This window comes from Anabrus simplex, chromosome 2, assembly GCF_040414725.1.
Source record: "Anabrus simplex isolate iqAnaSimp1 chromosome 2, ASM4041472v1, whole genome shotgun sequence".
NCBI lineage: Eukaryota > Metazoa > Arthropoda > Insecta > Orthoptera > Tettigoniidae > Anabrus > Anabrus simplex.
The window spans coordinates 171,643,917-171,657,850 of record NC_090266.1 but is presented as its reverse complement, the minus strand read 5'-3'; the positions used below and the strand labels follow the sequence as shown (position 1 = coordinate 171,657,850).

Below are 13,934 nucleotides of genomic sequence, written 5' to 3'. Positions count from 1 at the left end.
ATAACACATAATGGAACATAATAACTATCAGAGAGGTGGGGTAGATAGGGTTCGTAGACGGACTTCTTCTCCCGGTCGACTTGCGAATTTTTGGATCTAATACAACAGCTTTTGCGGTGCGCAGGTGTAGTGCGACAATATCACTTCGTCTGAATGATCATTTAGAGGATTCACAATGTACTTCTTCATGGGTTTCCCATCCTTCCGATCACTCTCTTGGTCAATGAATAAGCAAAGAATCAAGCTATTCCTTGACCTCACATTTAATAAATTCGATGATTCACTTAAAAAAAATAGATGTAGCTACTCTCGAGGATGAAATATGAATCTTCTTTATTCTCAGTCCGAAGATTGGTTGGCAGTTATTCTTCTCCTCCTCGCCTGTATATTCTCTGTCATTCTCTTCATTTCTCATATGAGCCTGCCCCTACACCACCTCCGATCTGTTTAGCGCAGAGGTGTACAGTTGGGCGCCCGTTCAGGCTAGCCCAGTGCAGCCGGGCTGGCGTGATATACATTCCGGCAGCTTACGTAGCAAGCATACGTCACAGTGAAGCGACAGAGCGAACACACTTTGCAGGGAAGGGAGGGAGAATTGACGTTCCATTGTGACTACGAAGCTCCACTACTCATTATTTAACTCCACTACTACATTATTTAAAATAAAATTCTATAATCGAAACAAAAATCTGACCTTTTCAAGATATTCCGGTTTGATTTATACTGCGCTAGACATAAAAATCAGTTTTATTTTCTTATATTTATTCATTCAAAGAAAACTGATACGTTATCAGTTTTGTGTTACAATCTACAACGGTACAGAGTTTAAGCGTACAAGCTACGATTTACAATTCCTTGGATGGGAATGACAGTATTTTCTTTTTGTAAAAGTAAAATTCCTGTTATTCATTAAGCAAAAAGTAATATAATTACGTAATGCGACAGTGATTTTGAACAGTGTTGTAGTGTTGTGTGACTATCCCTGTTCACTGAATTCCTGGAAATAGTATTTAAAATTTAACAGGCGTCCGGTGATAATAGCTAGCCCCTAAATGGCGAGAGGTAGTTTCATCACGAGTGAGGACATCGATATTTACTATCCAAGATTAAAGTACAACAACAACAACAACAACAACGTAAATGTATCTACCAGACAGATGTACAGTATGCCTTCAAATAAATAACCTCATTGATTTTATTTCCGGTAAACGTAATTGGATTGTTGGCGAGTTTATCACATAATTTAAACCCAAACAACCACAAGCCGCAGCTTATCCACCTTAACTCCGCATTATATTAGAAGTGTTTCTAAAGCACCTCTTAAAATGTAATAGTAATGATTGTAATTCATTACGTACGTTATAAAATATTTTAAGGTTGTAGGTCTAACTCTTTATTGTAACCGGTCAAAGTACATAAACTGTAGTGAACATAAACAACTTATTGAAATAGACGTGGATTTCAGCACTTTTGCTTTCATTATTTTCTGCCTCTATTTCAAACTTTGGTATCGCAGCAGTGATCGAGACTGAGTGGGAGAACTTCGCCCAACCTTCACGGCTTGTGACGTAGCCACAACGTCATTGTGACTGAATAGCACACGCTGCGCTCATCGCCTGCCAGTCCGCCCATTTACAATGCTGGGCGCCCGCGGGAAGGAATGCCCAGCGTGGGCACCTCTGGTCCAGCGTGTTGCAGTCTGGGTCTTCCTCTTCTTCTCCTGCCTTGAATCATTCCTTCCATTACATTAATTACAAAGCTATTGTGCACCGGGTGAGATGGCCGTGCGGTTAGGGGCGCGCGGCTGTGAGCTTGCATCCGGGAGATAGTGGGTTCGAAACCCGCTGTCGGCAACCCTGAAGATGGTTTTCCGTGGTTTTCCATTTTCTTCTTGCTATTTTGCTTTACGTCGCACCGACACAGATAGGTCTTATGGCGACGATGGGACAGGGCAGGGCTAGGAGTGGGAAGGAAGCGGCCGTGGCCTTAATTAAGGTACAGCCCCAGCATTTACCTGGTGTGAAAATGGGAAACCACGGAAAACAATTTTCAGGACTGCCGACAGTGGGGTTCGAACCTACTATCTCCCGAATACTGGATACTGTCCGCACTTAAGCGACTGCAGCTATCGAGCTCGGTTTTCCATTTTCACGCCAGGCAAATGCTGGGGCTGTACCTTAATTAAGGCCACGGCCACTTCCTTCTCACTCCCAGACTTATCGCCATAAGACCTATCTGTGTTGGTGCAACGTAAAAGAAATTTTTTAAAAACGAAAAAGAAACTGAAGGGGTTAAAGACGAAAAACCACCAAAAAGTTCTACACTTCCAAAAATTAAAATTATTGGAAAAAATATAACAATGTGCATTCGCAGATGACTTTCTTGTAAATTCCTCTTATTTGAAATATGATGAAAATATTGTGAATGGAATAAAACACTCCCACCTCCTATTTCCGGATCGCCAGGAACTGGGGAGAGTGTAATCATTTATTGCAATCCAAATTATTTGATAAATGCATCATTTGAACATTGTGTAGGTGATAGGATTCCAGGTATCATCTAGTCGGCTTCCAGCTATCTACGGCTTACGAATATCCTCACGTTTCGACAATGAATGAAATGAAATATTTCTTTGCCGGCCATTGTGGTTCATTCTCTAAGAAGAAATTCTCTGCTTTCAAGAGGAGGGAACAAATTGTCTGTTTCTTGCTTTACATTTGGGGATATTGCGATTTTGAAAAATATGGGAACAACATTTTCATAAGCCTTTAATAACCATTTTCATCATACCTCTTTTTCACGCAGTACGAAATATTCAATAAAAATGTACACGGTTGGTTTTTCCCTTGGACTCAGCGAGGGATCCCACCTCTACCGCCTTAAGAGCAGTGTCCTGGAGCGTGACACATTTGGTTGGGGATATGACTGGGAAGGAGGATCAGTACCTCGCCCAGGCGGCCTCACCTGCCATGCTGAACAGGGGCCGTGTGGGGGATGAGAAGATTGGAATGGACAGGCAAGGAAAGGGGGAAGGAGGCGGCCGTGGCCTTAAATTAGGTACCATCCCGGCATTTCCTTGGAGAAAAAGTGGAAACCACGGAAAACCACTTCGAGGATGGCTGAGGTGTGAGTCGAACACTCCTCTACTCAGTTGACCTCCCGAGGCTGAGCGGACCCCGTCCCAGTCCTCATACCACTTGTCAACTTTTTTGGCAGAGCCGGGAATCAAACCCGGGCCTATGAAGGGTAGCAGCTAATCACAGTAACCACTACAACACAGAGGCGGAAAAATGGACATAGGGGTTAAATTTTAAGGAAATCCTTCTAATAGTTGCAGACAATATCATTTGAAATGTTCATTCAACAGTGTCCGAAATCCCTTGAAGAACAAGGACTAACATGGGCCTTAAACAATACGACATTGTCGTGGTTTGCTCCTTATAGGTGCTACATAACATAAATCATATGGGAGGAACCTATAAAAAGAACTGTGGTAATATACTGCTAGTAGAGTGCCCTGTGCTCCAGTACGAAGTGCCATAACTTGGCTGTGTCCCAACCGCAAACCACCGCGCCGGTCTGTGTCTTGTAGACGAGAACATCGTCTTACCACACATCTTCCGTGACGGATGGATTCATACCCACGCTCTCTAAGAATAGTTTTCCTCTTTCTCTCTAGAGCTCTAGCTCAGGCTCAGTGGGTGATGCATGTTGTGAACACTAGAGCTCAGTAGATACAGGCATAATATAAAATTTAATATCTTAAACTATGGCTGCTATTTTCATGAGAACAAAGATTTTTACCACTATCAGTATGGAATTAATTTTACGTTATTTTTTCGTGTATCATAACATTTGGGAAAAATTTTCATATTTCACGAAAATTCTCATATTACTTCATATTTTATAAGATTTACAATTTTTTCCTTTAAAAATAGATATGTTTCGTATTTTGCACGATTTTTCCTCCCTCCGTTCATATTTACATTAGCAATGGCATGAGTTCTCCAAATATTATATAGAGACCATTTTTCAGGAAACACGTCTGGACAACCCAAGCCGCTCCTTCCAACAGTAGTCTGGCAAAACTAACGCTGACTGATTTTCTCTTCCTTCCTCCCTCCTCGAAGCGGCCCGGGCCGAGAGCACTGTGCCGTCTACTACAAGAGACAGGGCGTGAGACTGAGAGAGTGACTGCTCGGTTTCGGTCACGTAGCTGTCAGCTTGCATTCGGGAGACAGTGGGATCGAACCCCAATGTCGGCAGCCCTGAAGTTGATTCTGCATGGTTTCCCATTTTCACACCAGTTAAATGCTGGGGCTCCACGAACCTACTACGCTGGCGTAGCAGGGGGAGAGGTGATACTCCCACGTGGCGCGTCCCAGGTGGCGGATAGGGGGGTCCTAACCGGCTTGCCGGCGGACTTAAGGGAAATAAAATACCTCTCGCTGACCAATCACACACCCCCTGCGGGTGGGGAACGAACATGTAGAATATACCCGCTGTATCACCTGCCTGTCGTAAGAGGCGACTAAAAAGGGCCCAAGGGGCTCTCAACTTGGGAGTGTGGATTGGCGACCACGGGGCCCTTAGCTGAGTCTTGGCATTGCTTCCACTTACTTGTGCCAGGCTCCTCATTTTCGTCTAACCTGTCCGACCTTCCTTGGTTAACTTTTGTTCTTTTCCGACCCCGACGGTATTAGAGCATTCGAGGCCTAGGGAGTCTTTCATTTTCATGCCCTTCGTGGCCCTTGCCTTTCTTCGTCCGTTACTTCATTTTTCGAAGTGACGGATCCCTTCTTTTTCTTCTTCTTTCTCTCTGTCTACTCCCTTTGGGTGGGGGACGCAGACGAAAAATACACCCACGGTATTCCCTGCCTGTCGTAAGAGGCGACTAAAAGGGGCGACCAAGGGGGTGATTGTATGAGAACCATGAAACTACTTTTGATTAGTACCATCACGCGGGGAACACCCTGGCTCGCCTTTACTTGCGAGTAGTACCACTATATTAGGTACACAATAGGTTTGTGCTTAGTAGCAGCAGAGAGAGGGTTACTTTGGGTTTCCAGTACCCGTGAGTCGTACCCATGTGAGCAATACCACGGGTCTGGGCGTTGCCTATGATTAGTAACACTATATGAGCGACACCGTGGGTCTGCGTTGCCTGTGATTATTACCCACTATGTGAGGAACACCACGGGAATACCGGCGCCCGTGATTAGTACACCTAGGTGAGGAACCCCATCGGTTTGCGTTGGCTATGTGTGGCGCCATTGTGTGAGAAACACCATAGGTCTGCGTTACCTGTGCGACGTACAATACTTGTGAGTAGTACCATCATGTGTGGAACACCGTGAGTCTTCGCTACTTTTGATCAGTACCCCAACATGACAAATACCATGGTTCTACTTTACTAGCGATAAGTACCATTCTGAGGGGCCTTGACCTGGATTTTGGACCCCTTTACACATCAAATATCCTCGATTCAGGATTGTCTTTATAAGTGGTCCCTTGGTCGGCAATACTATTATTTATGACCTTTTGAATCGGATCCACAGTTTTTTTGTTTGTTTTTTGTGATTCACGTCCATCCATTCATTCTTCATGACATTTTTTAATTTTGGTCAGTGGATGCTTTTGAATATTTGTTATCATTTCATTTTGTACCATTAGGGGCCGATGACCTCGATGTTAGGCCCCTTTAAACAACAAGCATCATCATCATCATCATCATCATCAATGCTGTACCTTAGTGAAGTCCACGGACGCATCCTTCCCACTCCTAGATCTTTCCTATCCCATCGTCGCCATGACTCATGTGTGTCAGTGCGACGCGAAGAAATTTGTAAAAAAAAAAAAAGAAAAGAAAGCGTGACGTGACATTCATTTCGCGATCCGTGGTGACCTGTGAAGCAGTAACTAGTGCTAAGCACAGCTAAAACAACCAGCGATTTATTTTGTTCTGACTGTAACATAAAATGTAACATAAAAGGTTTCAGTCTGTTAAATATAAATATCTACATACCCGTAAACAAAACACATTATTAAGCAAGGATTAAAAATACACACTAATAAACAAAGAATGACATGTTGATTACTGTTTGCATGAAGGAGCCATACCAAACGAATGGAGAGTTGCTATAGTAGCCCCTGTGTATAAAGGAAAAGGTGATAAATGTAAAGCCGAAAATTACAGGCCAGTTTGACATGTGTTATATGTAAGCTTTGGGAAAGCATTATTTCTGATTATATGAGACATGTTTTCGAAATTAGTAACTGTTTAGATAGGAGGCAGTTTGGGTTTAAAAAATCCTATTTCACTTAAGCTCAACTTGTAGGATTCCAGCAAGATATAGCAAATATCTTGGAATTAGGAGGTCAAATGGTCTGTATCGCGATTGACCTATCCAAAAAAGTTGATAGGGTAGATCATAGGAGACTACTGGCAAAAATGAGTGCAATTGGACTAGACAAAAGAGTGACAGAATGGGTGACTGTATTTCTAGAAAATAGAACTCAGAGAATTAGAGTAGGTGAAGCTTTATCTGATCCTGTAACCATTAAGAGGGGAGTTCGTCAAGGCAGTATTATTGGACTTTTATGTTTTCTTATATATAAAAATGATATGAGTAAAGAACTGAAATCAGCGGTAAGGCTTTTTTTCTTGCGGATGACGTTATAGTGTATACAGTAATAAATAGGCCTAAATTACAAGATTGTGAGCAACAACAAAAAGACCTCGGCAGTGTTGTGAGATGGACAGCAGACAATGCTATGATGATAAACGGGGTTAAAAGTCGGGTTGGGATTTTCACTAATAGGAAAAGTCCTCTTAGGTTTAATTACTGTGTTGATGGGGAGAAAGTTTCTTTTTGGGGGATCGTTGAAAGTACTTAGGTGTTAATGTAAGGAAAGATCTTCATTGGGGTAATCATATAAACAGTATTGTAAATAAAGGGTACAGATCTCTGCACATGGTTATGAGGGATTTTAGGGGTTGTAGCAATGATGTAAAAGAGAGGGCGTATAAGTCTCTGGTAATACCCCAACTAAAGTGTGGTTCCAGTGTATGGGACCATCACCAGTATTACTTGATTTGAGAACTGGAAAAAATCCAAAGAAAAGCAGCTCGATTTGTTCTGGGTGATTTCCGACGAAAGAGTAGCGTTACGGAAATGTTGCAAAGTTTGGGGTGGGAAGACTTGGGAGAAAGGAGATGAGCTCCTCGACTATGTTGTATGTTCCGAGCTGTCAGTGGAGAGATGTCATGGAATGACATTAGTAGACGAATATATTTGAGTGGTGTTTTTAAAAGTAGGAAAGATCACATTATGAAGATAAAGATGGAATTAAAAAGGACAAATTGGGACAAATATTCGTTTATAGGAATAATTCATCAAGGGAGATATTCAAAAAATTTCCATATTCTTTGCAATTATTTAACAAAGGACTAGGACTATCCTATCGTCGCCGTAAGACATAACTGTGTCGGTGCGACGTTAAGCAAAATAGAAAAAAAAAGTAAACAACATATAGGGTATCTGCCACCTGGCGACTGTCCTAAATGCAGATCAATGATTGATTTGATTGTTTCGATCTTAAAAGAACATCATCAGATTCCATCAAGTCACATTCATTATTTCGAAATATTTATGTTTATATCCTTCCAAACATCTATGAAGCTGTAATCTGGAACTTATGTTAATGAAATCCTGCCTTGCTTCAACTCCAGCATACACCAAATATTGAATGTGGCTTGACAGAATCTGATGATGCCCTTTTTTAGAACGAAACATGGTATTCTTTGTTTAATAGTGTACATTTTTATTCCTTGTCAGTCAATAATGTGTTTTTTTACAGGTTTGATGTATATTTATATTTAACTTGTGTGTTCGGCAGACTGAAAAGCTTTTAAGTTACATTTAACTGAGTCGACATTGGAAAGTATGACTTCCTTCTTAACAAATTGTTTTTTTCTCTGAGTGTGAATAAATAAAATTATTGTGATTTATTGCATCGTATAATTAAATACAGACAAATCTCCATCTGTGAAGGCTTATTTTGTAAACAGTGATGTAAACTTGCTCTATACTTTTAAAGGAGAAATACATTTAATCATTAAAATATGTATTTCATATTTTGACATTTTTCATACTTAGACAAAACTTTCTTCATATGGTGCCCATTTCTAGTGATCAATACTCTATTATTATATTTTTAATTCTTGCACTCAGTGCCATTGAAGTTATTTTCCAAGTAAACTAACAAGTTCTTCGGCGCAGAAATTCCATATGATGCAACTCTCGATACTGCAACATTCCGTCAATTACTCATCATTATCTGTCTTGTAGATTGTGCAGCGTACTACTAGATCATAAAAGAAATTTATTGAGAATATATATTTTATGAGTGTAAGGGATGGATGTAGTCACATTATGTGAGCGTGCCATAATATATGAATGGACACATTTATATCCGCCAGTGACAGCTGTGCTTGAGGGCAAAGACCTTCAATTAGCATTAGATCTGGTTGGAGGTTTTCCAAGAGTTCCACGTTCTTTGTGCTGTTCTTATTCCCGCCAACAATTCGAAAATCAGTGAATTGCAGGAATGGCATTATTCTTTTTTTTTTCAACAGGAAGACAATGAAACTGGCCGAGTTTGTGGGCGCCTGCCATATATGCTCGAGGTTGAAAGATTGAATCCCAGCACGGTCAGATGGCATTTAAGAGTGCTGAAACCTCGAGTCGGAAGTTTTAACGACACACGAAAGAACTGAAGAGCAACATTTCCGGCACCTCGGCGTCTCTTAAAATCGTAACAATAGTTAGTAGAAAGTAAAACAAACAATAATATTTCCTTTTTTACCCGTGATATTTTAAGGTCGCACCAACTAAGATATGTTTTCGGTGACGATGGGACAGGAAGCAGCCGTGCCCTCAATTAAGGTACAGCTTCATAATTTATCCGGTATGAAAAGAGGAAACCACAAAAAACCATCTTCGGGGCTGCCGGTGGTGGGGCTTAAACCTACCACATCCCGAAAGAAAGCTTTCAGCTATGCGGCTCGTACCACGCAAGCCAACTCGTTCCGTAACAGTAATAATAATAATAATAATCAGACATAGAACATTCCTCGCATCGTTCTGTGTTTGGCAGACTTCATTGCACGGAATGAAGGCTTCATTACATTCACAGCGTCTCTGCGCGAGAAAAACGTCGTATCCCATAATGCTCCTCCTATCCGTGATTTTCCTTAAGACTGGTCATTCCTCCCAGCCACATAGGGATATGTAGTCCATCAGAACAATTTTGGTTTTGTTAATTTTCCTATGCCAGTGTGTAATAGAAAATGTATCATACTGTACCGTAGTGTAGTAATGTATGTTTTCATGACGTATTTACATATATACTTCTACAGAATATTGGGTTTAAGTTTCATTTTCCTTTACACATTAGCATAGGAAAATGAACACATTGAAAATTGCTCTGATGGACTGCATATCCACAATTGTGGCTGGGAGGCGTGACCAGTCTTAAGGAGAATAATGGATAGAAAATGCATTGTGGGAATAGACGTATTGATCGCACAGTGATGACAGGTATTTACCGATTTAATGCTTTCGTTTTTACAAGTTGCTTTACGTCGCGCCGGCACAGATAGATCTTATGGCGACGATGGGATAAGAAAGACAAGAAGTGGGAAGGAAGCGACCGTGGCCTTAATTAACGAACAGCCCCAGCATTTGCCTGGTGTGAAAATGGGAAACCACGGAAAGCCATGTTCAGGGCTTCCGACAGTGGGGTTCGAACCCACTATCTCCCGAATGCAAGCCGATAGGTACGTGAGCCAAACCGCGCAGTCCCTTTCCCAGTCTGACATTTTTCATGATGGACCAGCAGCAATCTCTCAGTGGGCCGGACGTGATCAGCGAGCCGCCTAATGAGAAAGCCTGTATCAGATCTACTTCACACATGACCCTCGTCATCAGAGGGTAACGCTTGGTCTATGTTTGTTATTTTCAGTAACCAGTGTTGTGCCAATCTCAACTCTCAGCATCAACATCAGCTTCCAGAGTTCTAGTAGTTCTATGCATATTAACTTAGACTTGTGTTGCAGGTCGGAGGACGGAAGCAACAACGCGACAGCAGTGGAAGCCATCTCGGACAAATTAGCCGAGGTGACGGCATTAGCTGAACAACTGGACGCATCACTATGTGGCGCCCAACACGACGGTTCACCCTCCGGTGCAGTAGGGCCCAATATCAAACGAATCTTGGATGGCACCGCATCCAGCGCACCCGAGGTACGGCCCATTACTTTCGCTATCTTAAATTCATTAAAACTCATATTTTTGTAGTTCAGAAACAGCAAATGCTATTTTTCAAAAAGGTCCTTGCCTAACATACATTCGTTCAATAACATTCAGATATTTCCTGTACATTTTTAATAATCAAATTTGCACATTAATCTTTTGCAGCCAAGTGTGGTTTGCTCTATATATTCATTGAATATCTGCATAATTGTTTTGCTGAATATGTTTAAAGACTTGTATGAATAATGTACTTTAGAATCTCTAAACACTTCTCCAGAAATGATATTTTCTGAATCATTTCCTTCCATATATCTCATTTTTTAATGTTTGCACTACTCATTATTTTTGGAAGTTAAATTACTTGTGTCAAAGGAAAGACCCTAGGGCATAATCTGCATCCAGTCCCAGAAGCTGTAGGGAGGATGGTCCAGATGGTTGATTTCCTCACCAGGGGAACGACAATGAATGCTGAAAGTTACTGTGACCATCGTCTGTCAGTATACATAGGTACTAGATATACTAGTGGGAAATTCTGTGACACATTTGAGCGTTTGCGGGTTGCAATTCGCAGAATACGATCTCGACTTCTCTCAACACGCGTCGTGTTGCTGCATGACAGCGCCAGACTACACGCGTGAATTGTTACGCCGCTTCCGGTGGGAGGTACTGTATCATCCTTCCTACAGTCCCATCATGGCACCCAGTGATTTCCATCTTTTCGGATCGTTGAAGAAGCACCTGGGTGGAAAGAGATTCAACGACGATACGGCCGTTCAGCATTCTGTCATGACGTGGCTTCGGGGACTTGAAGCAGATTTCTTCCGGCATCGATGCTTTGGTGTACCGTTGGAACAAGTGCTTGGACACGAATGGTGACAATGTTGAATAGTAATGCGTATCGGTGCCCTACTACTGTGTATCTGTAAAATAATGTTTCTTCATGCAAACTCTTGCTATCGTACTTTTGAAGCGCCTTATGGTGAAAATTCATCAGTATCTACCGCCAGCCGTTGCATTGCAGTTCCCAAAACACGACTTTCCTCGAGAACGGTGCAAGCTGAAGACCTTGTGACATTGTGACCAGGCGACATTGTGATCCAAAGATATATTACTTCTGTTAGTTTGGTGCATTAGTTACCTTCCACCATGTATAGTCGGAGGACAGAACTGACAACGTCACGAGTCTCGCTCGTCTTGCTCCCCTGAATGAACCAGGGGCGATCGGGATGTGTATCTTATACCCCATCCCCCATATCATAATCCCAGGTGTGGGTCCGGTAAGATGAGTGTGAATATATGAATGGACTATTCCACTCACGCAAACTTTGACCAAGACAGAAACGACTCGCATCGCTGAACACTTCTGCTCTCCATTCGCCCCTCAAACGCACTCTCTCCCGACACCACCGGAGATGGTCACGGTGATGAGTTAGGGGTCAACGTGTGTGTCAAGAGGAACTCGAGAACGCAAACTTATCTCGAACAGACAATTGTGTAGTGTTCATGTACAAACATAGTGATGGTTGGTGGGGGTGGGGGATGTGACTTTATTTGGACATGTTGTAACTGTTCTGTCAGTCAAGCTGGTGGCCCGAACGATTCTTCTGTCCAGGCGCTCTTCAGTGCAGCGAGGTGGCACTACTGTGGGAATCGTCTGTCTCCCATCTTCTCCACTATCGATGGACCAATAACAAGTCACGCCCCAAGTGAGGGGCAAATCTCCGTCAGCCACCTTCTTGGAGTCCCACTATACTATCACGCTGAAAGTCACTCATTTGTTCCATTGGTGCTCGCCGTCGTCTTCCAGGCACTGAAGTCGCACACTGTGATACACACGCAATTGAATCGCACCGCCAGCTACACTTGTGTTCTCAGACGACGTACGATAAGACACTAAGTCTAATGGCTGCAGACCGATGCAGGCGACTGGTGCCCTTCCACGTGCGGTCGAAGTGTCCTCTACACACGGTGGTGGCGGTGGTGGTGGTGGTGATTATTTTTAAGAGGAAGTACAACTGGGCAACCATCCTCTGTATAACACAAATCAGAGAGAAAAAATAGAAGGAATCGGAAAAGAAAAGGAGTTGACCATAGGAGATCGGATAGGATAGATGAAAGTGAGGAGCCTGGCACAAGGAAGAAGAAGCAAAAGCAGGACTCATGTAAGGGCCCCGCGGTTACCAACCCACACTCCCAAACTGAGAGCCCCTGGGGCCCCTTGTAGTCTCCTTTTACGACAGGCAGGGAATACTGTGGATGTTATTCTATAACCTCCACCCACAGGGGATCCTCTACACGAACACATTTGTAAAACCTGTTTGGACTGGACGTTGCTCACAAGGTGTTCTTCACTGCATTTCCACTAGATTATTATTATTATTATTATTATTATTATTATTATTATTATTATAGCAGAAGCTCTTTTGAATAGCTCCTATTTCTAACAGTGATTTTACGTCCCTTTTACGGTTTTCGGAGGAGCCGAGGTACCGGAATGTAGTGTACCATATATTATTGTATGTGCCGGGATGTCTACAAATCGAGGTTGGTGTATTTGAGAACCTTCAGATACCACCAAACTGACAAGAGAAGTATCAGGTATATCGTTGTACTATAGGAGGACAACGTGCGGAAAATCAGCCGCCAGATTTAACTGCAAGTCTCCGAAATCATGTGCGGAATCTCTCATGTAGATCAATGGGAGGTCGCGCGAGTACTGTAAGTATACAGTGGCTCCAGAAAGTATTTATCGCTCTGGTAGAACACAATGCAAGATGATTTATTGAAATAAAACTGTAAATTCAGACGATGAACTATACATTGCTTATATGCATAAAACATAGTGGCCACAAGGAAAAACAAGACACTGCACATTTGTCCCTGTTAATTGACAAAACAGACAAAAACAACAGAACAGTTCGAAAAGTAGTCTCCAAGAAATATTCGTCCGTTTCCCATTTTCACACCAGGAAAATACTGGGACTGTATCGTAATTAAGGCCACGGTCGCTTCCTTCCCACTCCTAGCCTTTTCCTGTCACATCGTCGCCATAATCTGTGTCGGTGCGACGTAAATCAAATTGCATTATCAATGTACAACACTGATCAAAGCGCGTTCGAGCGCGAAATGCGATCGAGAAGGACTATCTTTTGTAGGTGAGAAACACACACACACGATAGCACAATCGGTTAGTTCGCTCGTACATTCATACATCATACACCAAAAATCAGTATGGACGGTTCTTTGTTCCCTAAGTTATTCACTGTACTGCAGGAACCGACCGGAACCTTCGGTTCTCTGGATTCAAAAAGTATGTTTAAATCAGATAACATCGTTGTCAATGCCACAAAAATAGGAAAACTGGGGAAAAGAGAACTGAAAATATGGTTTAGAGAAGCCTTTTCTTTTTCGTCCTCCGAAGGCAACTGTGGCCTGCTTTTCGATTTGTGAACCACATACAGTGATACAACTTGTCATGAATACATCCCTCCACGCAACACAATACAACTGCTCCAGGTACCACGGGCATAATTCAACAGTTAGACAAATTCTTCTTCTGGCAGTGGAAAGCTTTTTACAGCCGATTAACAGAAATTCTAACCTCCCGTAATGATGTTA

At 42.3% G+C, this 13,934-nt stretch overlaps 1 protein-coding gene across 1 annotated transcript in view; it reads left to right on the top strand.

The window, feature by feature from the left end:
- The window catches only part of LOC136863973 (titin), a 982,878-nt gene that overhangs the window by 177,299 nt on the left and 791,645 nt on the right, over positions 1–13,934 (top strand). Inside the window, exon 10 of the mRNA XM_067140442.2 lies at positions 10,121–10,307. Within this exon, the coding sequence (XP_066996543.2) occupies positions 10,121–10,307 (187 nt within the window). The remainder of the gene's footprint in view (positions 1–10,120; positions 10,308–13,934) is intronic.